The sequence below is a fragment of the Felis catus genome, chromosome X (genome assembly GCF_018350175.1).
Source record: "Felis catus isolate Fca126 chromosome X, F.catus_Fca126_mat1.0, whole genome shotgun sequence".
NCBI classification, from domain to species: Eukaryota; Metazoa; Chordata; class Mammalia; order Carnivora; family Felidae; genus Felis; species Felis catus.
In genome coordinates, this window is record NC_058386.1 from 107,323,194 (window position 1) to 107,347,022 (window position 23,829).

General features: G+C 39.6%; 1 protein-coding gene across 14 annotated transcripts in view; it reads right to left on the reverse strand.

Moving 5' to 3' along the window:
• Positions 1-2,240: 2,240 nt before the first annotated feature.
• The window catches only part of ENOX2 (ecto-NOX disulfide-thiol exchanger 2), a 267,204-nt gene continuing 245,615 nt past the window's right edge, over positions 2,241-23,829 (reverse strand). For 13 of the 14 annotated variants that reach the window (XM_045051310.1, XM_045051308.1, XM_006944000.5 and 10 more), the window contains 5 exons: positions 14,801-14,982; positions 12,578-12,685; positions 8,850-8,958; positions 6,322-6,407; positions 2,241-3,782 (listed from right to left, as the gene is read on the reverse strand). In XM_045051310.1, coding sequence (XP_044907245.1) covers positions 3,651-3,782; positions 6,322-6,407; positions 8,850-8,958; positions 12,578-12,685; positions 14,801-14,982 — 617 coding nt within the window. In that variant the 3' untranslated portion in view covers positions 2,241-3,650. The remainder of the gene's footprint in view (positions 3,783-6,321; positions 6,408-8,849; positions 8,959-12,577; positions 12,686-14,800; positions 14,983-23,829) is intronic. The other variant, XM_019824269.2, reaches the window with a different exon arrangement.

A 23,829-nucleotide genomic window follows, 5' to 3' on the forward strand; every position in this document is an offset into this window, starting at 1 on the left:
CTGAGCTTTTATGGTCTTGGCTATAGGGTGAAGGATTTAAACAATGTTAAAGCCTACCCTTCTAGCTCCTTGAGGGCAAGCACCAGGCATACTACTTTTGTATTGTCACAGTGCCTGGCAGAGAGCCTAGGCCTGAATAAATGTTTGGGATACATTTGAACAGCTGAGTTTCCTTTCCTGAGGTCCAGCAACGTGACATTGGTCCACAATTTTACATGTGAACACAAAAACATTTTTCTTAAGGTGAGGGTAAGCTCATAGCTTATAATTACTTTTGACTGAATCTTAATCGTAACTATTGTGAACTCACTTTGGGCCAGACACTGGCCAGGCAATTTGCAGATGCTATTGTGTTGACTACCACCACTCTCTCAGGCACTCTTTTTCCTTAATTTTACCTATAACGAATTTGAAGCTCTCATTGTGTGCATGCAACTTGACACACATAGGCAGGAAGTGACTTTAGCATGATAGCATAATAGGTGCTCAGCACATGATAGTGATTGTGGTGAAAAGTGTATCTGGGCCTATTTGAGAGGCTGTGCAAGACAACTAAGAATCCCAAGGGCTTACCCAGTTCTGCCAGGTGAGTCAAAAGGTCTTGTACATCTATGCTGTCTTTTCAAGTAATATAGTTTATTCTGCATTATATGAAAAACACACAGTTTGGGGCCAATTAAGAACACAACTCTGTATAAGTTGAACACAGATATGTGTTTAGTTTGCTCTGAAAATGATTTCATTTTCACTGAGGACATTTAATGAGCAACTTGGTAATATTTAAAAAAATCAGAACTAGAGATGTCACAGGACTAGGAGATTTGTAAAATAAAAATTTATTTCTGTTCATTGCCATCTGGAAATATCGATCATATCTCCTGAAAATAACAAAACAGTAATATTTCAAAATTCAGGCAGAATAACAGAATAAATAGTACTGAGCATTTGTAAGGCAAAATAGCCTCATTAATAGAGTTCAATGATGAATGGAAAGAATCGTGAGATGGTATGTGCTGCAATATGATTAATGCAAACATAGTTTATTTTTACATATTATAACAACTCTGGACTAGCAGAGTAGCCAGGGCTCTCCAAAGAAACAGAACCAGTGGGATGTACACACACAGGCATATGTATGTGTGTGTGTGTGTGTGTGTGTGTGTGTATGTGTGTGTATACAGAGAGAGAGAGGGAGAGAGAGAGAGAGATTTATTTTAAGGAATTGGCTCATGTGATTGTGGGGGCTGGCAAATTTGAAATTCTGGCAGGTGTTAATGCTACAGTCGTGAATCCAAAGGCGACCTGGAGGCACAATTCCTTTCTCCTAAGAGGACTTCAGTTTTTTTTCCTCTTAAGGTCTTTAATGGATTAGATGAGGTCCAGCCACATTCTGGAGTACAATCTGCTTCATTAAATGTTAATGATATCTCAAACATACCTTGACAGCAACATCTAGCCTGGTGTTTGACCAAGCAACTGAACACTATAGCCTAGCCAACTTGACACACAAACTTAACTGTCACAACTAGTGTATTCAAGCTGGGAGGAGTACACCTGTACTAAATTGGCAGGAATAATTCTTTTAAATGTTTATTTATCTTTGACAGAGAGAGCATGAGTGTGGGAGGGGCAGAGAGAGAGGGAGACACAGAATCTGAAGCAGGCTCCAGACCCCCAGCTGTCAGCACAGAGCCAGACGTGAGGCTCGAACCCATGGACAGTGAGATCACGACCTGAGCCGAAGTCAGATGCTCAACTGACTGAGCCACCCAGGCGCCCCGGCAGGGATAATAGAGACCATTTGTAGGACAAGTAGACTAAGTGCAGGACAGCAAGGGGCCTCGGTGTGATAGTTGTTGAAAATTTCTGTGTATTTAACTTATTTAAATAAGAAGTAATTGATACGTGGCAAATTTCCCTTGATTTCATAGGTATTATTAAAATAAGGCATTCCAGGACCCCTGAGATTGACAAATCAAAGTCTCTGTAGCGTTGGTGACAAAGATGATTCAGCAGAGGAAGCTAGTATAAAAATAACCCCAACTTCCCGCTCCTGCCACAGCTGGGTGCCTCAGGGGGAAGTCAGCTTTCAGCATGAATGAGCTACTGTGGGACCCTATTTCTACTTGTCAAGGCAGAAAGTTTAGCATCTTCTTTCAACATACTGGTAGTCCTAAGAAGAAATCGAGATGATTTGCTAAAGGATTAGAGAGCAAGTAATTCAAAACAGAACACCAAACTGATGTATAAAAAAGGAATATTTATCTTTTAAAAATACAACTTTGAACACTACTGACATCTCATTTACAAAGTATTTTCCGGAAGTACTCTTCATTGGCTTTGCTTACTCAGTACATTCTTTTACTTTGAACCAAGACACAAGGGAGGGCATGCTTGTGTTATTATAAGCACCAACAACAGCACACAAGAAAAGATCATCTCTGCCTCAAAATAGTAGCCCCAAATCTTCATCTTTTCCCTCTTGTTTCCATCAAGCAGGACTTGCTGACCAGTCAATGTGTGCTCTGCCATTGCAATCTGCCGGTAGGCATCATAGAGCTGGGGTGTCCCCAGCGATCGGCACTCCAGGTGGATGGAGCTGAGCCATTTGCCAGAAGCATCACACACCTGGGCTCATTCATTACCAAGAGTTTTCTACTAAGACTCATATCAACTCTTTGCAAGCATTCAGCATGAAGTAAACATAATATTTACAGTAGTACACGGTTTGCAATTCAACACGCTGACAGCAGAAGAAAAGGGACCAACAGACTTTGTAAGAAGGCTAGAGGCAAAAGCATATTAAAATAAATCCCTTCTGCTAGTGTGTGTGTGTGTGTGTGTGTGTGTGTGTACGTGCACGTACACATGTGCACGCATGTGTTTTAATTCATAGAAAACTAAACATGTCCTCCTTTAAAAGCAGACTATATACAAGGTGATTCTGAATAGCACATACACATGCCAGTCGTACTGGACCCTTGCTTTCTACGAATACATCTAGGTTTTCTTTTTTAAATCTGATATATTGGAGAAAATAACTTTGGAACATTTGTCAACTTTTGGTTCACAGTAATTTTGCAAAAAGCCACAAACCATGCTTTGTCTTTTAAAAGGTGAGCCTGGTCAGGTACCTTCTAGAAGATGCTGTGTTATTCATTTACTGGCTTACTGGGGAGTAGAGAGGCAATGTCAGTCATGGCGTGCCTAGTGTACCTCTCATTCCCCTCACCAGTAGCAACAATAATGTGAGGAGGAGTTTTGAAACACAGATCACATACAAATCATCAAAACATTTCAGTCAACAGTGTTTAAAAAAATACCAAACTCTACAGCAGTAGTACAGACACTGAAAACACCCCAAATACGCTTTAGCCACAGGCCTTTTTCAATACTACTAATAAAAAAAGACAACCAATTGACAGAAAGAGAGGAAGTTACAGCACTTGAGGCTTGAGTCCATTTCTTTTTAGGGCCTGTAGCTTGAGGTGCTGCTCTAGGATCCTTATTTTAACTCAAAAGATATTCCAGGAATGAACTGGCAAACTGAAAACAACTTCCACTTGAAAACCATTGCTAATACAAATCACTTTTTAAGCTTGTCCAACACACATGTATTTGCAGGATCCCAGGTTGTTAGGCAAAGGGATTCAGGTCAATTTCAAGCCCTCAAAGCCACAGAATTTCCATCTCTTCTCCAGACTGGCTCCAACTCCAGTCATTTCCTGCTTGAAGGTGTGCTGGAGTCGGCTCATGAGACACTCCACGTCACTGGTGCAGATCTGTGGGGCAGAAAGAAGATCTCCATTCAAAAGCAGTTCCACCTTCCAGACAGAGTCCACTGAGGTTTTGTTTTATGCATATCATAACTGCTTTATTTAGGTAATAATTTACATACGACAGATTCACCAATTTTATGTGTATAGTTTAATGAATTTTAGTAAATTTATATAATTGGGCAACTATCACCACGATTCAATTGTAAAACATTCCATTGCCTATAGAAATTTCCTTCATGCCCCTTTGCAGTCCATCATCACTCCCCATCCCTGACTCAGATTTTTTCACTGCAGTTTTGAATTTTTTGGAAATTTTATATATCTGTAATCATACAATATGTATATAGTCTTTTGTGACTAGTTTCTTTCGGTTAGTATGATATTTTTGAGACTTATCACCACTGAGCTTTCTAACGAAAAGAGCTGGTGTCAGTTGTGCAGGGAGACTTGGGTTTGTGGCCAGCTGAATGACAGCCAGCTGATCAGTGCTGGTGATGCTATGTGCAGGCCTACTGAAGCTGCAAAGCCTTTTGGGAGGGGAGGGAGGCACAGCAGAATTCTTCACACATGCGTTGCTTTACAAAGGAAGAATGACAGAAATAAGGAATTCTCTGTATTCCTACTTCTGTGCATTGTCTCCCTCTCCCCACTTCACTTACATACCCCAATATAAAAACAAAAATGTATGGACCCCTTTAGGACTTGTTTCAGGTGGTCATCTTGACATTAGTAGCAACCTTCCTAACTGTGAACCTTGGGCACTAGGGCTCAGTTGGAGGGTACTAGGGGATCTTGAGAGAAACCCTGAGCTGCTGCCACACTGAATATTCCTGAAGTTGGCGCAAGGGAGCCGCCAGTTCTGTTGGCATCACTGCAGGCTCTCTTTGGGAGGTGCTGTCACTACTCTGGTAGGAAGCTGCTCAGGAGAAAATGGGCCTAACGTAGGAGTGAGGTCATGCTTTCTTCCCAGTGCTAGGAGTAGACTGTAGCCAGTTAAGTGAAAGAAGCACGTTGCAGAGTATGTCATATAGAGCTGACTCTCCATTCCAAACTCATAAATATATAATGTTTATAGATACATACATACAATATAGGTGCAGCATATGTATAGAAAATGGTCTGAGATAAGATATGCTAAACTGTTAACAGTGGTCATCCTTGAGGGGTGGGACTGTTGGTAACTTTCACTTTCCCTTCACTATATTTCTATGTTGCTTACATTTTTAATGTAATGTGCATGTATTATTTTTTTACATTTTTTTAAAAAAAAGGACCAGATCACTTTTACTGACACATAGTTCAATTTCATACCACTTCAACCTACCACTCGGTCTTGGTACTCACATTCCATCTCTCCCTTTGCTGCCAAATGAGCTATTTAATTGCAGAATGGCACCACTTCCCAGAGATAAATGAGGGGGAGCTCTAGCTAGAACTAAAACAAATGCCATGAACAGGATGCATCAGCATAGCTGGATTCCCAAGTGGGCAAGTGCCTCTGTTAAGGGGACATATGCTTAAATGGCTTAGTATTTTGGACATGCAACTATCAGGAATCTGTATTCCAAAGGCACATCTCCAGAGCACTAGATCCTGTGAAATTGTGAATACAATCCATAAGCAGGATTAACTGAATGCGACTTCTGAAAAAAAAAATTTATCATAGTTTATTTATTCGGAGGGGTCAAGCGTCCCCTCCTGTTTCTGTGAGGTGTTATGGACTTTCTAGGGAACTAACACCCTCGCTCCCCACGCTTTGTGAGGTCCCCCATAGGCATCCAGGGAAGGAAGTGGCCCATGAGATCAGCTATGAGCAGAACTTGAGTCTGCATTGAAGACTTACTGTCTCATCTGTTCTGTTTTTGCCCCTGCCTTGATTGTTTCAACATAGATAATGGCAGTGGTGATGGTGATGACTTGAATAAGACTTTCGGTTCTGGGGGCACCTGGGTGGCTCAGTCGGTTAAGTGCCTGACTTCGGCTCAGGTCATGATCCTCACGTCATGTTCATGAGTTCCAGCTCTGTGTCAGGCTCAGCGCTGATAGCTCAGAGCCTGCTTGGGATTCTCTGTCTTTCCCTCTCTCTCTGCCCCTCCCTCATTCTCTTTCTCTCTCTCAAAAATAAATAAGCATTAAAAAAAAGACTTTCGATTCTGAACATTAACATTAGCTAGTGGTTAATGGCTCAGTGTAAAAGTCTGGTGAGAGATACTGCTTCATTTTCAGCTTATATGTAAATTAAAGAGAGGAGGAAAATTCTTCTAAGATGTATCTTGGAAGTAGGGTGGCCAGTTCGTTCAGGTTTTCTCAGTACTTCCTGCTTCTGGCATTGGGAGTCCCAAGTCCTAGGAAACCTCTCGGTCTCAGACAAATGGAAGCAGATAGTCACCCTACTTGCACGAGGGTGATTCTCACTGAATCGCAGTGAGAGAATAGGTGAGGAAAATTTCCTTAGAGCAATTACTAATGACTTCTGCAATAATTTCTGCATGAAGAAAATACCCTACATCCCCTTGCATGCCCATTTCAGGACCCCACATACCTTATTATCTAGACGGTGCAAGTAGGAACAGATGTATTCAATGCTTGCTCCAAATGGGTGGACATGAAGAAATGTGGAGATAATCCCTATAGTGACAGTACCATGGAGGTTACACTTGAGCATCATATTCTTTGAGATGACAGCTAACTCACATATACCACGTACTATGGACTGGGCAATATTCTACATTATATATATATTACTCATTTAATCTGTACAACAACACATTGCATATGCTGCCTCTCATTACACAATATCACATGTAGAAAAGCTGGCATGTGAGAAGTCACTTCCATCATTCATGATGGCTAAAGACCATTTGAGTTCTACACATCACAATGAATTTGGAATTTTATAATGAATTTAGATTGTGCTGGGTTTTTGCAGTTCTTCTGCACAGTCTTTAAATTGGACTTGAGCCTCTTATGCATTAGTAATATCTTGCTGTTGTGGCCAAAGTACAAATCAGGTACTTTGGCTGATTCACTTCATGCCTCTCACAAGAGAATTTGCTGATTATATTTGGTTTTATTCTGTGCGTAGCTCTGTAAAGAAAAGCCAAACATTTCACTCACTCAAATGGTCACTAGCATTTTGTTTGTGCTTAGGGCACTAAATCTCTTGAAGTAACATATGTTTTTTTACAGAAGTTTACAGCTTCTGGGAATCTGCACATTTTCTACTCAGCATAACTATGGGGTGATTGGCAGCTCTCCATACTGCGTTGATTGTTCTGGACATCACGTTAATTGCTCTAATACTTCTTTCTCTGGCAACAGGTAGAATATAAATTGTTAGAGACCTACTATTTCTTTCTTTAATTTTTTTAAATTCCTCTAAATAGACCCAGAATTGAGTTTGTTGAGAACTGCCAGGAAATAAAAGCTAAATTTGATTTGGTTTATAGGCTATAACTTGTCTATGCCTTTGAGTGACTGATAAAGAATATCACAAGTTTGAGTTGTAGCTTGAAGTTTAAATCAGTTCTTTGTGAAAATCCTCCAAATATTAGAGGGCAAGGAGGTGGGTTGGGGAATCCAGGAGAAGCTGATGATAGAGTTCAAAATCTGTTTGAAATGGATGCTATTACTTATAACACTACATTATTCTTAAATGATGAGGTAAATTGAATTGCTATACCGTGACTCAAACTGAGAAACTTGAATTCTAAAGAAGACAGCCCATGTCCAAAGGAATTCTAGGTGCTATGGCCAAGACAGGCTGTCTGTCAGATGCTGAGGAATAACTCCATAGGTTTCAAAACACTAAGCAGTTTTTGTGAGTTCACACTGAAAAAACCAATTTAAAAAATAGATTTTCCTTTCTGTCAGCCCAAGACTACATTCTTTAAAAAATAAAACAAGAAACACTTATCTTGAGAATCTTCGTTTCTACAACTATCCATTCACAGAGGCTTCCTTCTACCCTCAGCTCTTTGACAGGTCTCCCTGTTGCCTAGCCAATTTGTTAAAGAACTCTGAGTTGTAAAATGGAAATAAGTTGTCACTTTTCTTGAGGACTCAATGGCAGATACCCCTGCACATCTTTATTAACATATCAAAGTGTTAAATCCGTCTACAATACCCATTACCAAAGAAGGCAGATAAATCTTTAAGATCTGCAGAAGCCAATCAGTGGAGAGAACTCCGGAGGTTGGGGTGGGGCTGCTGTGGGGCTCAGCTTCCTAGAAGGCAGTTGGGATGATCTGTTGACACCCAGTACCCGTCCTTTGGGAATGACTGAATATTTTAGGACCTCAATCTGCTGCTGTTTTCCAAATGGAACACCAAGTCAACAAGCATTTGTGCAGAGTGCTCTAAGTACCAAGTGGTTCTCATTTACGAGGGCTTCCTATGGGCTATGCACTGTGCTGAGTGATTCAGATGAATTATTGCATTTAATACTTGCAGCTGCCTGTTGAGATAGGTAATATTATGCCCATTTTGCAGATGGAGGAACTAAAGCTCAGGAAGGAAATGGTAGGGTCAAACAGGAAACCAGGTCTGTGTGATTCCTTGACTGTTTTATCCTGCCTCTGTGAATGAATTTTTATATAATGAGAGCAATTCTAGCATTTATCTCATCAGAGCCCACCAGTGACCAGCACTCCATAGACAGCCTCCCGAGTCATCTGCCTGTAACCTGGGGGGAAAAAAAACTTGAGAGAGGCCCACGCTGCCTATGGAGGCTCATCTGGAAACCTCTCTGCCAAAGAAGAGTCTGAACCATAACCCTGAGTGGAATGAGGGGGCCCAGCTATCCTTGCATAGAGATTTAAAAAATCTATGTGTTTCTCCAGCAGACCCCCTCTTGTGCTTACACCCACACATTTGATGTGCCAGCAACCACTGGAGCTTGAGAAGGACTGGGAGCTGCTGTTACCATTTTTATAAAGCCTATACTTATTCTTCTCCTGTTGTCTGCACTGTTGTGCTTCCTAAATGCTTAGCGTGTATATTCATCTTAGGTAAAACCCTTCCACCCTCCACCATAGCCAATACATGGGATGTGTGTGTTAGCTTCCTTACCCACTAGCAGTGCTTCACGTTCAGATTTGATAGGACTGCTGTTCAGGGTCTTCTCGAGAGGGTAGTCACTATCTTGGTTTGATGCACATAGTCTAGAAGCACAGCTTTCCTGCGGGAATAATATGCTTCCTGGGTCAGTTCACCTTACTGGGTAATAGGCTTGGATTCAATTATGCAACAGGGAGCTTCTTAATGGAGTACCTCAAAAGCAATACTGTACAATTTTGATTATTGAATGGAGAGAAAATAGCATTTTTATGCAAAAGCATCAAAGATTATCCAAAACTTCTTAATATGGCTCCAAAACACAGAAAAATTTAGTCATTCATCTTTACCAGGTTTTTTTTTTTTCTGCCTTCAACATTCTTGACTCTAAACAGGTAATCTGGGAGAACCAGACCTAAACATTTACTGTCTACTAGATGTCAAACACTGTTAGATATGTATTATCTCCATTCTACAAATTAGGAAAGTGAGGCTGAGGTAAATTAGGTAAGTTGCCCAAGATCACATTTCTAGGAAGTGGTAGAGCTTAGATTTCATGCCAGGCCATCCACTGTTAAAATGACTGTTCTTTTTAATTTTAGGTCCACACTCTGCTAAAGGTAAGCCCCATATCTGAGTGGAGAATCTACAATATAGTTAATCTACTCTCAGATAATCAGCCGTTGGCTTTTGAACTAAAAAGTAGAGCTTCTATTTATTATCAGCTCTGTCTTCTCTCTGCTAAGGACATTATCAGTTAGGATATTCCTGACTTTACATCAAGAAATGACCACGATCAAAATATTACTCAAGTGGCTTTCTTTGTTGTTGAAAGTTTTCTCCTTCTGAGCATAGCAGGTATGCTTCATAAGAGATACTCAGGTGAAACTCATGACCAACCATTAAACTGAAAAATACTGCCAGACCTTTCCTGGATCCTTCTTTCTCTCTTTGGGCACTGAGAACATCTTTTCTGTATTATAAATGTGAAGGAAGAGCCTTGGGAAGAAGGAATAAAAAAATCACTGCTTTGGGTCTTCTCTTAGAAAAGGAAATGCTGGGGAAATGCTCCTGGGTGGGGCGGATCATGGCTGACTCAAATGCTTTGTCACTTTGTCCCCTCCACAAGCCCTCAGCATGGAGAGGATTCCTTCTGTTTTCTTTATTTTTTTTTATTTTTTATTTATTTATTTATTTTTCAACGTTTATTTATTTTTGGGACAGAGAGAGACAGAGCATGAACGGGGGAGGGGCAGAGAGAGAGGGAGACACAGAATTGGAAACAGGATCCAGGCTCTGAACCATCAGCCTAGAGCCTGACGCAGGGCTCGAACTCACGGACCGCGAGATCGTGACCTGGCTGAAGTCGGACGCTTAACCGACTGCGCCACCCAGGCGCCCCTTCTGTTTTCTTTAAAGATGACTTCAAAGCTTCTAGGATGTTGCCCCTGAATGAAATGAATGGTCTATGCTGCAAGACATGTTGTTTAGTGGATTTACAGGCTTCCTGGCAGTAGTCAGAAGGGAAGCTTTTCTTGATGACCTACTCAATCTTTGGCCTTTAGAATCCAATCCAGGCAGTAACCATCATGCCAAGTTTGATTTAAAATACTGGCTCACTTGTAAGCCATGGGTTGTACATCTCGTTCTAGCCCCCTTAAAACATTAAATGATCCAGTAAGCCATTTCTTAAGTGTGAAAGTTTAACAGATTGGGGTTGATTTAAGATGTAAAGGCATCCTGAGAATAGGGCTGAATAGAAATGTAGCCTTACTGAAACCTGACTTCAATTTTATTATAGCTTGCATTTAATAAATTAGAAGGTATATTGGAAGGATGCTTATCACCTTGAATTTTACTGGCAGATTCAAAGAGCTAGCTTTCTGCAGTAAGATAGACAGAAGTCACGCTGTTATACTGCAAACCACTGACAATAACTCATACTGTGGTTTGCTGTCAAGAAACCCAAACAAAACCCAAAGAGATCCCTCCTCACCAGAACTTATTGCCTTCCTTTCAACATGAAATTATTTTTTGCAGTCTGATGTAATGGTACTTTGCTTCCTAACCTAATTGTGTCAGGATGGAATATTTGGTCACAAATCAGCTTCCCAGAGAAGATCGGTTTATAATGAACTGTCATGACTTTCTCTGAAAGCAGCTTTGTTTACTGTAACAGGAAAAAAAAAACCATTCTGAGTCACATTTTCCTGATTATCAGTTGGATCTCTTTTCTTCTCCTTTTTAGCTGCCACTTTGTGGTATATTCAAGTTCAGAATGGAAAACAGACTTGGGCACAATATGTTAAGTTTCTTCTATGTCATTTGATCTCTTGCTTCTTTAAATGAAATACTTTACAAAGCAGAAAGTGGCTTACACTAAAGCGCTAAAGATGACCTTACACTAGAAATGCCCTTAATATGTCGTGTCAATCCTAAAGAATGATTCTAAGCATGACATCATTGGCATAGCCTCATGCCTATCTATAGTCTTCTGGTTACACACTCCATTTTATGCAAGAAGCAAAACAGCTATGTAGCAGCTCCGAAACACTTTAGCAGCTCGAAAAGGATGAGGAAATTCCTGCTACACAGAGAAGTGTGGCACTTTTCAATTAAATGCTTGATAAATGAATTTCTCTGGGATTGTGCTCATTTCTTTAATAGCACCCACAAAACTGGAAAGTGAGCTGGTTTTATGAAGTGGAAGAATTAAAAGCATATTGCAAATGGCCTCCAGAAGAAAACACTTTCAATCATTTGTTTCAACTACACCAAGGCTGCCAGTTCTTAATGGCACTCTGGGGGAAGTCACTATGCTGGGCAAACACACCCAGGGCCTGCACACACTGCATCTTCCTGAGCTGAGCACAGGAGATAAAAAGTATGAGCTCTTATGGAACAGTAGCATTGTTGATTTCTGGTTCTTGGTCTAAGCTCCTAATCTCTTGCTTCTGAGACGTTAAAATCAGGTAGTTATGGTCAATGGGCCTTCCTTTTCAGAGGTTAGCTTTGGTTGGATGTTCAGGCATACAGACAGTTAGAGAGAGGTATGGTTGGGAGACACCATCCGTAGACATTAACACCTTAAATAGATTGGGCACCAGATTCATGCTTGTGACACATTAACTCATCCAGATGTTAGTAGACTCCCTAAGAGGCCCTCATCGGCAGTTCTTATTGCTGCAAAGTCCCATTTTACCCTTCCATGTTGCTATTATCTAGCTTTAGAATATTCTTTGTGTTTACTTTCCACACATTTTCTCCCCTTTTGGTTTTGGTTATTTCATCTGCAGCTGCTCATTATTACACTAGATGGAGTGTCTGCAAAGAAATGCCAATGTTCTAGTTGTACTTGTGTTTCTTCCTTTAATGAAATGCTTCATTAAAGGTATTCTGTGTCACGTGGGTTTTCTATGTTGTTATTTGCGTGGTAAGATGAAGCCAGAATGAGGTGTATGCTCTGGTCTTTTCCAAGATGGAAAGACTGAAGAACTGTAGGGATGGACTAATCTTTTTATTAATTGAAGAGTATATTCTCCAGAATCCTTAGATATGCCAAGGACTCACATCTAAAGGCAGAGCCCTTCATTCAAGAATTACCCCCAGAGAGGGGGCTTTTAATTCCCATTCAGCCAAGCATTCCACATTGATTCCTACTGCAGTAACTTCCAGGGCATTTTCACTGTCACTGAAAAGGGGGGGAAAGGGTAAGGGAACAGGTTCACATAGAACTGATATACCTTTTCTTTAAGGTTTTCCAACATTTTTTCCACCTGTAGCTTGTCATCTTTGACTTTTTCAAGTTCAGCTTCTTTTCTTTTGTATTCCTCTTGGACTTTGAGTAGATGCTACAAGAAAAGCCAAAAACAATCAAGTCTTCAGGAGCCACACTTCATTTAAAAATCCTGGGTGAAGTTAGATAGTAGGATGGCCTGCCTCACTTCCTCCCAACTCACACAATCATTTCTGCATGCAGAGATACCAAAGGGAAAATCAAGGTACTTTTTACTTAAAGTTATTTTATCTAGCTCTTGGGACCTTCCTTTGGATTTGTTCATATTTTAGAAAATGTCTGAGAAACTAATTGATCTAATCACTTAACTTTCCTATTCCAGCCAGGGCTAAGGATACGATGTAGTTAATCCCATGTGGACAGTTTCTTGATTGCTGCATAGAACTTAATGTTGGAAAGCATCCTTTCAAATAGCCATTTTCCAAGCTTAGTTCAATTTCTGTGAGGAAAGTAGTAAAGAACCCACATTTCACAAATGTTTGTTTCCATATCAGTAGGCAAGGAACTGGATTCATCATTGCTAATGATGACAAAAATACTATTTATTTAGCATCTGAAATGTGTCACATTGTGGAAAGGGTTTCATATGTGTGACTTCATATGAACCTCAAATAACCCTATGATATAATCCTGAGATTTACAGAAGTTCAGTGCTTTGCCTAAGGCCAGTCAGATAGTAAGTGACAGAGTCAAGATTTAAACCCAGGCTGGGACCACCTCACAGTCCATGATCTTAACCACTATGTTAGACTGTACTTCTTTTGGGGATAAGATGAGAGAACTTTGATCTTGTTTACAAGGCTGTTTTCCAATAAAAAGTAATAAAAATGAGTGAAATTAATTTGTCAGGATGTAGAGACCTAATTTTCTCTGAGGCCTCTGAAGTGATGAAATGAAAAAAAAAAAAAAGAGTTCACCATCTTTAAATTGTATTTAAGTAGCAGAACTGTCCTTATGTGGAATGGTTTCAAAATCAAGGTAAGAGGGAAAAACAACAACAAAAATGTTTCCAAAGTTTTACTTTTCAGAGGCTTGCAAAAGACTGCTGGAAGAACTAAAAGACACAGTACAGTACAATGTACATTGTCAAAATTCTTTGAAGTTTAGCCAAGGAGATTCATTTTTTTTGTGGAAAGATCTCTGATATATTTTACATGTCCTAATTAAATTCCATAGTGACAATAAAAGGAAGGTAAGCATTACTTCACACATTTTGCTAATAGAAAAGGTGAAATATTAATGTGATATTGCTTGTCACTCAGGAAGACAGTTGTAGCAGAAGTAATAGGAACATGGGACTCTTAGTGCCAGAAGAGACTCCTTGTTCACAATTTGTGATTTCCAACCAGCAATAAGCTTTGCCCTAGATAATTCCAAGGCATACAATTAAAAAAATTATTGCTACATTTAAATTGTAAGGAAAATGGTCGGTAGTCTGGCAAGATGGAAGAGGATATTACCTTTACTCAGAAATACTACTCCTTTATTATGATGAGAACAGATGTTGATATCTTTTTAATTGTAGGCTCACTGTAGTGATGGCTACATAAAACATCTAGATGTTGAGCATCTATTACACAATGTTGTATTTGAATGCAATTACAGTTGGATGCACCTATTTACTTTACTTTTTATACTTGTAATAATGTGCAGGTAAACTCATTCACATAAATGACTGAAAACAAACCAAAGCAAAATAAAAGCAAATTGGTGTTATGTGCCCAAAGCATTGATACTGACAAAACAAGGGTAGGATTCCTGCCATTTCTCCTAAAAGGCTGTATTGTCCAGCACTGGATCAAGTAAATACTTATTCACCAGCACTTTTTCATATCTAAGTAAGTGAGGTTCTTCATAAAGACCCTGAGGCCCTTTCCAGATCCCCAAGTACCTTCTGAAGCTTAAAGATTAGATTATGTTCAGTGTAGTTTTATTGTTAAGTGTTTTCACTGAATCTTTATTCTTTGAAAAGTGGTGACCCACGGCTACATCTGTATTGGCCAGAATATTTCATTAACCACCACCCATGATCCCTTCCTCAGCTATGACAGAGAACAGGCTGTCAAGAAGAAGAAGAGACTTGCTATCCTATTTGCTTGTGAGGGATCCTCATTCAGGTGAGGAGCTGGCGCCGGCTTTCCGAAAAGCTCAGAAACCCAAGGGCCTTTACCTGTTGCATTCCTTGCAGGGCTTGCTGCAGGAGTTTCAGCTGCTGTTCCTTGTTTGGGTCGTCTTCTCTGTGGGCTTTGCCCTGCTCTTGCTTCAGCAGTTCTACCTCATTCCGATAGGCATCGAGCTGCCAACGGAGGCTGTCATTTTCTTCCTTCAAAGCTTCTGCCTGTGACACTAAGGCTGAACAATCAATATAAAGTCGAACATCCGTATATCCACATTCCTTTGGGGTTCATCTCGGTACCATAAAAACGTAGTATTTTTCAGTTGATGTGTATAAAAAGACTCTTGAGCAACTTAGGTTTGAGTTGCCCATGGCAGCAAGAGATGGACACAAAAGCCCACAGCACCATTTTTGTAAATGAACACAGCAGTCCGACATACTGAAGTCATTGTCATGTTTCCTACTCGTCACCCCAAATACAATCATGATGTTTCCAGCTACCATTGGTTACTTTTATTTGGGAGGCAGCAAATGATAAGAGCTCTGTCATAACAGAGTATAGGACTAATTGTCTTGAACTGACGTCTGTCCACACAGTAATTTTTGTGGCAGTTGTTTTTAAAAATGTAGCCTTCCTTGCCTGTTCTCCCGAGGAAAGGTAGATACACAAATTAAGACACAAGACTTCTGGTCTCTGGTCTGGTGTGTAAGGAGTTTACAAGTCACCATTCCATCCTGATGACAAGTAAAAGCTGAATAAACTGAAAGATCAACAACTCTCCTTAGATCCATCAGAGAAGTGAAGTCACAGGGCTGCAACTGGACAGACAGGTGAATACAAAGAATCACAACTTACCAAGCTGAAAACCTATGAGCAGAAAGTCCCACAGGAACCAGGGGCAAGCAAGAAAACATAAACTGTAATTGGCTAATTGCTGGAGGCTCAGTGTGGACAAGTCTGTGATTTGAAAAGTCCAGAGGCACCTAGTCATAGTGAGGTCTATATACTTTAGTGAGTTTTACCTCTAGGAGCACAACCAAGTTCTTGCAATGACTATTGGAGAAAAATCCCCTTGTGCTTCCATTGGGGGTGGGGAAGGAGAAACCATTTTGAAATATACCCGAGCATTCTGTTCTTCTTAACAAGGCCTGCCTTCAGAAGAAACTATTTTACCATAGCCTAACCTGCTAGCCTAACGTGCTATTACCAGAGCCTAACTGACCTGGAGAAGGGAAATACCCAAATATACACCCTTTCAGCCATCCTGCCACAACTAAGGTTGGTGAGGGGGGAACTGATAAACACTTGTGAAGCTCACAGTCCAGAGGCATATGGTCACTAAAAGACTGAGATCCAATCACAGGACTATAGAATGCTTCCCATACCTTACTGCCACACTGCTAAAGTCCTATTTGCTAGAGTTTTTTTTTCACCCAGTACATCCTGTCAGATTTCAACAAAAAATTACAAGGCATACTAAAAGGTACAAAAACACACTTTGAAGAGACTGAACATGGATCAGAACAAGAGTCAGATATAGCATGCATGTTGGAATTATCAGATCAGGAATATAAAACAACTATGATTAGTATGCTAAGGGCTTTAATGGGAAAAGTAGATAACATGCAAGGACAGATGGATAATGTCAATGGAGAGATGGAAATTCTAAGAAAGAATCAAATAGAAATGCTAGAGATAAAAAAATACTGTAACGGAAATGAAAAAAAAGTAATATTAATTATTAAAAGACGGGACATGCCTGGCCAAAGAATCTCTGAGCTTGAGGATATGACAATAGAAACTGCCCAAACTTAGAAGCAAAGAGAAAAAATCCTGGAAAAAAACCCCATGAACTATGGGACAATCACAAAAGATACACATAATGAGAATATTAGAAATGAAGGAAAGAAAGGAATAGAAGCAATATGTGAAGCATTAATGGCTGAAAAATTCCTCAAATTATTACCAGGAAGTTCAGAGAACATCATACAGGGTAAATGCCAAGAAATTAGACCTGAAAAGACACCTCACCAAAGACATATTAGTGGCAAGTAAGCATCATCATATGTCATATGTCATACACCATTAGGGAATTACAAATTAAAATAACAATGAGATACCACTACACACCTATTAGAATTGTGAAAACCCAAAACAATGACAACACCAAGTGCTGGCCAGGATGTGGAGCAAACAAAAACTCTCTTTCAAGGAGGTCACTTGTTGGGATGAGTACTGGGTGCTGTATATAAGTGATGAATATCGGGTTCTACTCCTGAAACCAATACTACACTGTATGTTAACTAATTTGAATTTAAGTAAATAATGTATTCTAAAAAAAGAAATAAAACAAAAAAAAAACCTTCTTTTTCACTGCTGGTTGCTTTCATTGCTGGTGCTTCATTCAGGCACGTTGGAAGATACTTTGGCAATTTCTTATAAAACTAAACATATTCTTAGCATACAATCTAGCAACTGTGGTCCTTTGTATTTACTCAAGTGAACTAAAAACCTATGTCCTCCCAAAAATATGCACAAGGATTTTATAGCAGATTTATTCTGGCAGTTTTCTAATTGCCCAGACTTGGAAACAACTGCAATGTTCTTTAGTAGATTAATGCATAAACAAACTGTGGTACATCCAGAAATGGAATATTAGTGCTAAAAAGAAATGAGTGATCAAGCGATGAAAAGACCTGGAGGAAATGTAAATGCTTATTACTAAGTGAAAGAAGCTTATTTGAAAGGCTATATAACTTCTGACATTCTGGCAAAGGCAAAATGATGGAATCAGTAAAAATATTTAAAAAAAACCCAACCCTAACCTGGTTGCCAGGGGTTGAGGGGGTAGGAAAAGATGAATAGGCTGAAAATAGAGGATTTTTAGAGCAGTGAAACTATTCTTTATGATACTATAATTGTGGATACATACATTTTAAACATTTTCCAAACCATAGAATGTATAACACCAAGAGTGAACCCTAATTCCAACTAGAAACTTTGGATGATAACCATGTATTCGGTGATTGTAACCAATGTACTCCTGTGATGCGGGATGTCAATAGTGGGAGCAGCTGTATGTGTGTGGAGGTGGAGACAGGGTGTTTGGAAACTCTTTACTTCTTGTTCAATATTGTTGTAAATCTAAGACTGCTCTAAATATTAAAAATTAATGTATTAATTAAAAAAAACCTAAAACACATGAGGAAACCTTGGTTAGCTTTATTTATGAGTATGGCACATTTTTCAAGGTCAAAAATCACAAAAGCTATTTCAAAATATTTAATCAAAGGATTTTCATTCATTCGCCAACACTGAGTACCTTCTCTGTATCAGGTTATGATAATGGTAAAAAATGAGATTCCACTAATCTCTATGGTTTACAGTCCAAATTAATAGAAACATTTGTAGTTTATTCCAGTTTTGATTCCTAACACAGGATAAACCCTAGAAAAGAGACATCAAAATGGATCAAATTAGAAACCTGCACATTAAATATATAAGAATGTTAAAAGGAAACTTGTCAAAGGTGTGATTTTTTTTTCAGCTACTTATGGGGAGGGATTTTGGGTCAAAGAAAGTAAAAAAAAGTCATAGATATCAAATCTTCAAGATTAGCTATAAGTGGTGGAAGAAGAGTTTTCTAAAGGGATTTCAAAGACCAGATTCATGCTGTACATTATAAATGGAAACAAGCTGTGCTTTACAAAGATGAAATATAGAGAAGAAACCCACATTCTGAGTGTGAAAACACCCCCTATTCCTAAAAGGAGGCTGCTTTTGGTTGGTGGGGGGGGGCGGTTTGCAGGGTTTAATTCCATGCTTTCAACCTTAGGGTTTTCCTAAAACAATCAGGTTCCAATGTAGGCTGATGTGATCAGATTGTCTGCCCAAATTAGAGTGGCAACACTTCCTATTATATGTCAGTGCACACATTTGTTTTTTGTGGATGGCCATGTAATTATCCTGATATGGCAGTTTTAAACCTTGCATTTTAGTTCTAAAAAGAAATTACAAAAATTTGTGGCATGAAACCTTCATTGTATATTTGGTTTTATAACTGATTTTAATTTTTACCATAATCATACAGCTTTTGTGTCTTTGAAGAGAAAGCCGTTACACAGAGGGTTGGAGTCCCAGCACTCTAAATACTATCTATCCTTGTCATCTCTTCCAGCAGCTGGGATACTTGTCATTGGGCAGGAAGCACCCCTCACAATCACAACACCAAAAGAAGATGCTAAAAGTGAAGATGACTGTATATAGGAAACTCTATGGCAAAAGGGCCATTAGCTATGTGCCAAACGGCAAGAAATATTTGATTTGCTTGCTGGGTCAGTACCAAGGATAGCATCTCGAGTTGGAGTTCTGAAAAACACAGAGGTTACTCTGTAAATCAAGTGACTGCTACAGATAGACATTTATTTCTGCTTTGGTTTGCATGTTTGTCCTCTGGCAAGCCATGCGGCTCAATACTAGTGATATTTCATCTTCCCCCTTTTGTTTCTTCTTGTACTGCAGGCCAGTGATTATGCTATGTCTTACAAGTCATGTGGAGAAACATGGAACAGAAAAGGGCAGCGATCCAGGAGCATGGTTAGAGGCATAGTCTCCAGTTTAAAAGTGAAACTTTTCCCTCTGAGCAAATGAGGAGGAAAGACTGCTTCTCTCCCTGGGGAAAGGGCATGCTGATAAGCAGAGATAGATACCTGCAGCCAAGTGGGAACAGATAATCATCTCCTCAGATTGGACGTGTCACTAAGCAAAAGAGAATGTGATCTCCTTTAATGCCACCAGGGCACCTTACTTAAGAAATGTATTTCCCACTCTCTGAAATGAGGGTTTTTGTCATTTTAATGAGGACACCAAGTCTTTACTTTCACAGACCTAATATTAATTGGGCACATTTCTGAAGTTGGAGTTCTTTGTACATTGCCAGAGCATTGAAAAGTTCAGTATTACCTTTTAATAATATGTTTGAGTAGGTGAATCCATCAGTCTTGATACTAAAGAGCATAGTACAGTGAATTTATTCATATCTTGCCATCATTAGTTCTCAGCTGTTCCTTTTTGACTATTTCCTATATGGGAAAACCATTTCTCTTTATGGGGATTGCTCCTCAGACCTGAAGGCTGCGAGTTCATTATGGTAATATGAAAGTACGAAGGCAGCTGTGAACTCTTTTTAGAGGAACCACTGAGAGCAAAATCCCAGATATGTTTTTCTATAACAAAAGATCTGAAAGGATTTTGTGCCATTAAAAAATTAATGGCTAAGTTTCTTCAGTGGTGCAAAGAAAACAACAATTTTAATGGAAGTAAATTCAGGGGGTTGGCCACCCTCACAAAGCAGCATTACAAGAGATGCTTACAAAATGTTACCAAATTATTGAAGGAAGATGTTTAACATATGTTACCAAATTATAGAAGGTAAACTGTGCAACATTCCTCTCAAGGTTCATATAAAAAGTTTGAGCTGGAGTGATTCACAAAGAAAAAAAGCCAAAAAGGAAATTTTGAAATAAACAGAGGGACATATGAGTAGTTGCAGGCCAGTTCAGGCAAAATTTGAAGTGAGTTTCCTGACCTCCCAAAGGTTTGCTTTCCTTACCTCTGCAGGTCATTACTCCAATGAGGCTCCTGCCAGTATGGATGCACCAGGGACTTCATTGTTTCTCCTCTGAGCTCTCTAAATTCCCCTCTCAAAGCAAGTCTCTTCATCTGTCAGTTGTTCCACTGCCCCTCATCACCCTCAGACTGCTCTCGTTCCTTGCTAGGACCTTTAATCTCTTGAAGTGGCCTACTTCACCCAGTCCATTAACTATTTTCTGGCTAAAGAGATTCTACTGCAAACTCCTTGGTACCCTGTATTCCTTCACCCTCCTGAAAACCTTTGGCCAGTCTTACCATGCCAGTTCCTAGTTCATGGCCACTTGACTCAACCTTCTCTGCACCTTACCCTGGCTGCAGAGGACTCTTATAGGAAGGTGTGTAGCTGAGCAGTCCTGGTCAATACAGACTCATGTTGGTCCTTGCTGCTGGGTCTCTTACCTCTCACTGATTTCTTCCTTTCATCCTGCCCAGGGCATTTATTCCAGGTCTGCTCCTGCCTCTTCATGGTCTCATTTCCAAATCACTTCCCTAATCAAGAGTTGACCAATCTCTTGCTATATGGAGAAGCATGGGATGCATATATACTTTTAGCTTCACCTCTCTTATCTCAGAAGAAGAGTATTCTTCCCTCTCTGAAGAAAACTCCACCTGAATTTGGATCACTCCCCATTCTTCTCCAGGATTCCACTTCCATAATTATCCACAAGTACTCTTTCATTCTCAAGCATCTTCAACCTCACTCTCTCCATGGCCTCCTTCCCTTCTATTGAACAACAAACAACAATTTAACTTTAACTTTGTTACCAATTCCAGTTACCATTTACAATACCTGCATTTACTTTTGCTCAGCACCCAACTCTTTGACCTGTGGACTCTGTCCACTTTCTCTCCTCAACGTCATATGTTCTGGCCCCTACCTCTATCACTTTACTAAAATAGTTCTGGCTCAACACTGTCCTCAATTCCTTCCTTCTTTAGAATATCTGATGATGTTGATTATTTCTACTTCTATACATTCTTCTTGTGAGTTCTATAATCCAATGTTTTTCTAGTTTTCTTCCAGCCTCTTAGACTGCTCTTTTTCTAACTCCTCTGCAGTCTCCTCTTTCTTTCCTTCTCCCTTACTGTGGGGTGGCCATCAAAGTTCTGTATTTAGCCTTTTACTATTCGCCAGGCTTCAGCCAACACCTCTGTACTACCATCTTCTATTCCTTCCACTTCCTTCAACCCTGATTTGAATATAAATCTCATATCTATTTCATAATTACCTACTATCTGAAACTGATCTCATATTCTATAAATCAGTCCCATGCACTAGTACATTTCTGTCAGTGCTATTATTATGGGTTTAATTTACACCTCCCCCCACCCCCAGCCACAAATAACTTTATGTTGAAGCCCTCAGAATGTGACCTTATTTGGAAATAGGATCTTTGCAGAGGTAATCAAGTTAAAATGAGGTCCTTCTGGTGGGCTTATGGACTTATACGACCAGTGTACTTATAGAAAAGGGAAATTTGGACACAGAGACATGTAAAGAGGGAGAATGTCATGTAAACATGAAAGCAGAGATTGTGGTGATGCATCTACAAGCTAAGGAACGTCAAAGATTGCCAACAAACCATCATAAGCTATGAGAGGCATTGGGGCTCCTGGATGGCTCAGTTGGTTGAGAGTCCAACTTCGGCTCAGGTCATGATCTCATGGTTTGTGGGTTGGAGCCCCGCATCGGGCTCTGTGCTGAAAGCTCAGAGCCTGGAGCCTGCTTCGGATTCTGTGTCTCCCTCTCGCTTTGCCCCACCCACCCCTGCTCACACTCTGTCTCTCTCTCTCCTTCAAAAATAAATAAACATTAAAAAAATCTTTAAAAAAGAAGCTAGGAGAGACATGGTACAGATTCTCCCTCCAGCCCTCAAGAGGAACCCACCCGGATGACACCTTAATCTCAGACTTCTGGCCTCCAGAACTGTGAGGCAATAAAACCCAGTGTGTGGTACTTTGTTGCAGTAGCCCTAGCAAACTAATACAACCACTGACTCTCTTGTCTCCCAGACTAGAAAACCTCACCTCATCTCAGGTTCTTGCTTTTTCTTCCCCATCTATATCAAATCTTGTGTCAAAGACTTCAGTTATTCTTCTGAAGTGACTCCTAGCATCTTTAATCTCATACTTTCTGTTATATCCTTTTCTTCTACCATTTAATCTCAGTTCTTGTTACCTTCACTCTAGTCCTGGGTTTCACTATTTCATATCTAAATTCCCATAAAACTCTCTGACAGATCTCTCTTTATCCAAAATTATTTCCTAAAATATATAATCATTCTAAAATATTATATTATAAAATATATAATGTTGCTTTTATCATACTAGCACCATGATTGAGATATGCTTATAGTGCCATATTGTCCATTATGCTAAATGTAACCTTGGCTTCATGGTTCCCATAATCTGGACCCACCTTGTCCACTCAATATTTTATCCCCCTAAACCCATCATCCTTATTTCCCTCTTTGAGTTCTGTTCCTTATCCTCTCCTGCCTCCACATCAAGATATTTTCTTACTTTCCCTCCTCTTATCCAAACCTGTTCATCGTTTAAGGTCCTGATCAATTTTCACTGACTGCAACTACTCTGGCCACACTAATATCTCTTGTCCTTGTTGCATTCTAATCAGTCCTTACAGATTAGCACCAAGTGGTATTTCTTATATTTTATGTAAATTTACATATATTGTACCTCTATTTCCATCAGCTTATAGGATGCAGTGCTTGTTAATTAATTGATAGATCAAACTCTTAAAGAGGGAATAATGAGAAGTGGGGGGAGGGAAAGAAGATTGGATACCCAGAATAGTGAAAACTTCAGCTAGAACAATGCAAGAGAATGAATCTAAGTCAATGTTTTCCAAATGTGCTCCCTGGACCACCAGTATCTAAATTGTTTAGGATGCCTGATAAAATGCAAATTCCTGAACTCCATTATGGACCTAGTTAATCAAACCCTGCAGTGCAAAAATCAGACTTTTTAAAGGTAACCCAATGATTCTTATATATACCAACTCTGAGAACCACTAGTCCAAGTGGAGAAGGCAGACAATAGATATGTTGAAAAGGAACAGCTGTTCTTAGGTTTACTGGCCACATGTACTTTCCATCATGGCCATCAATAGAATGAAATAGTTTAGTTTCTCACTATTATGATTTGCTTTGATGTGATAACCTCTCTTCAACACATTGCTTTGAGAACAGCAGTCCTTTCTTCCATGGCAAGAATATTTCTAGTACTGCATCATAAATGTGAGCTAGGTAATATAGACTTTCTTGAAGAATAGAAATTTGTGGCACTCCAAGGGAAGGTAACTGATACTGCTAGGCCAGCTTTGACTCTTACTTTCTTTGGGAAGTAAAATTTAACCACAGTATGCTATAGGCGCCTGGAATTCAAGTTTGGTAGCATGAAGAGAGAAATA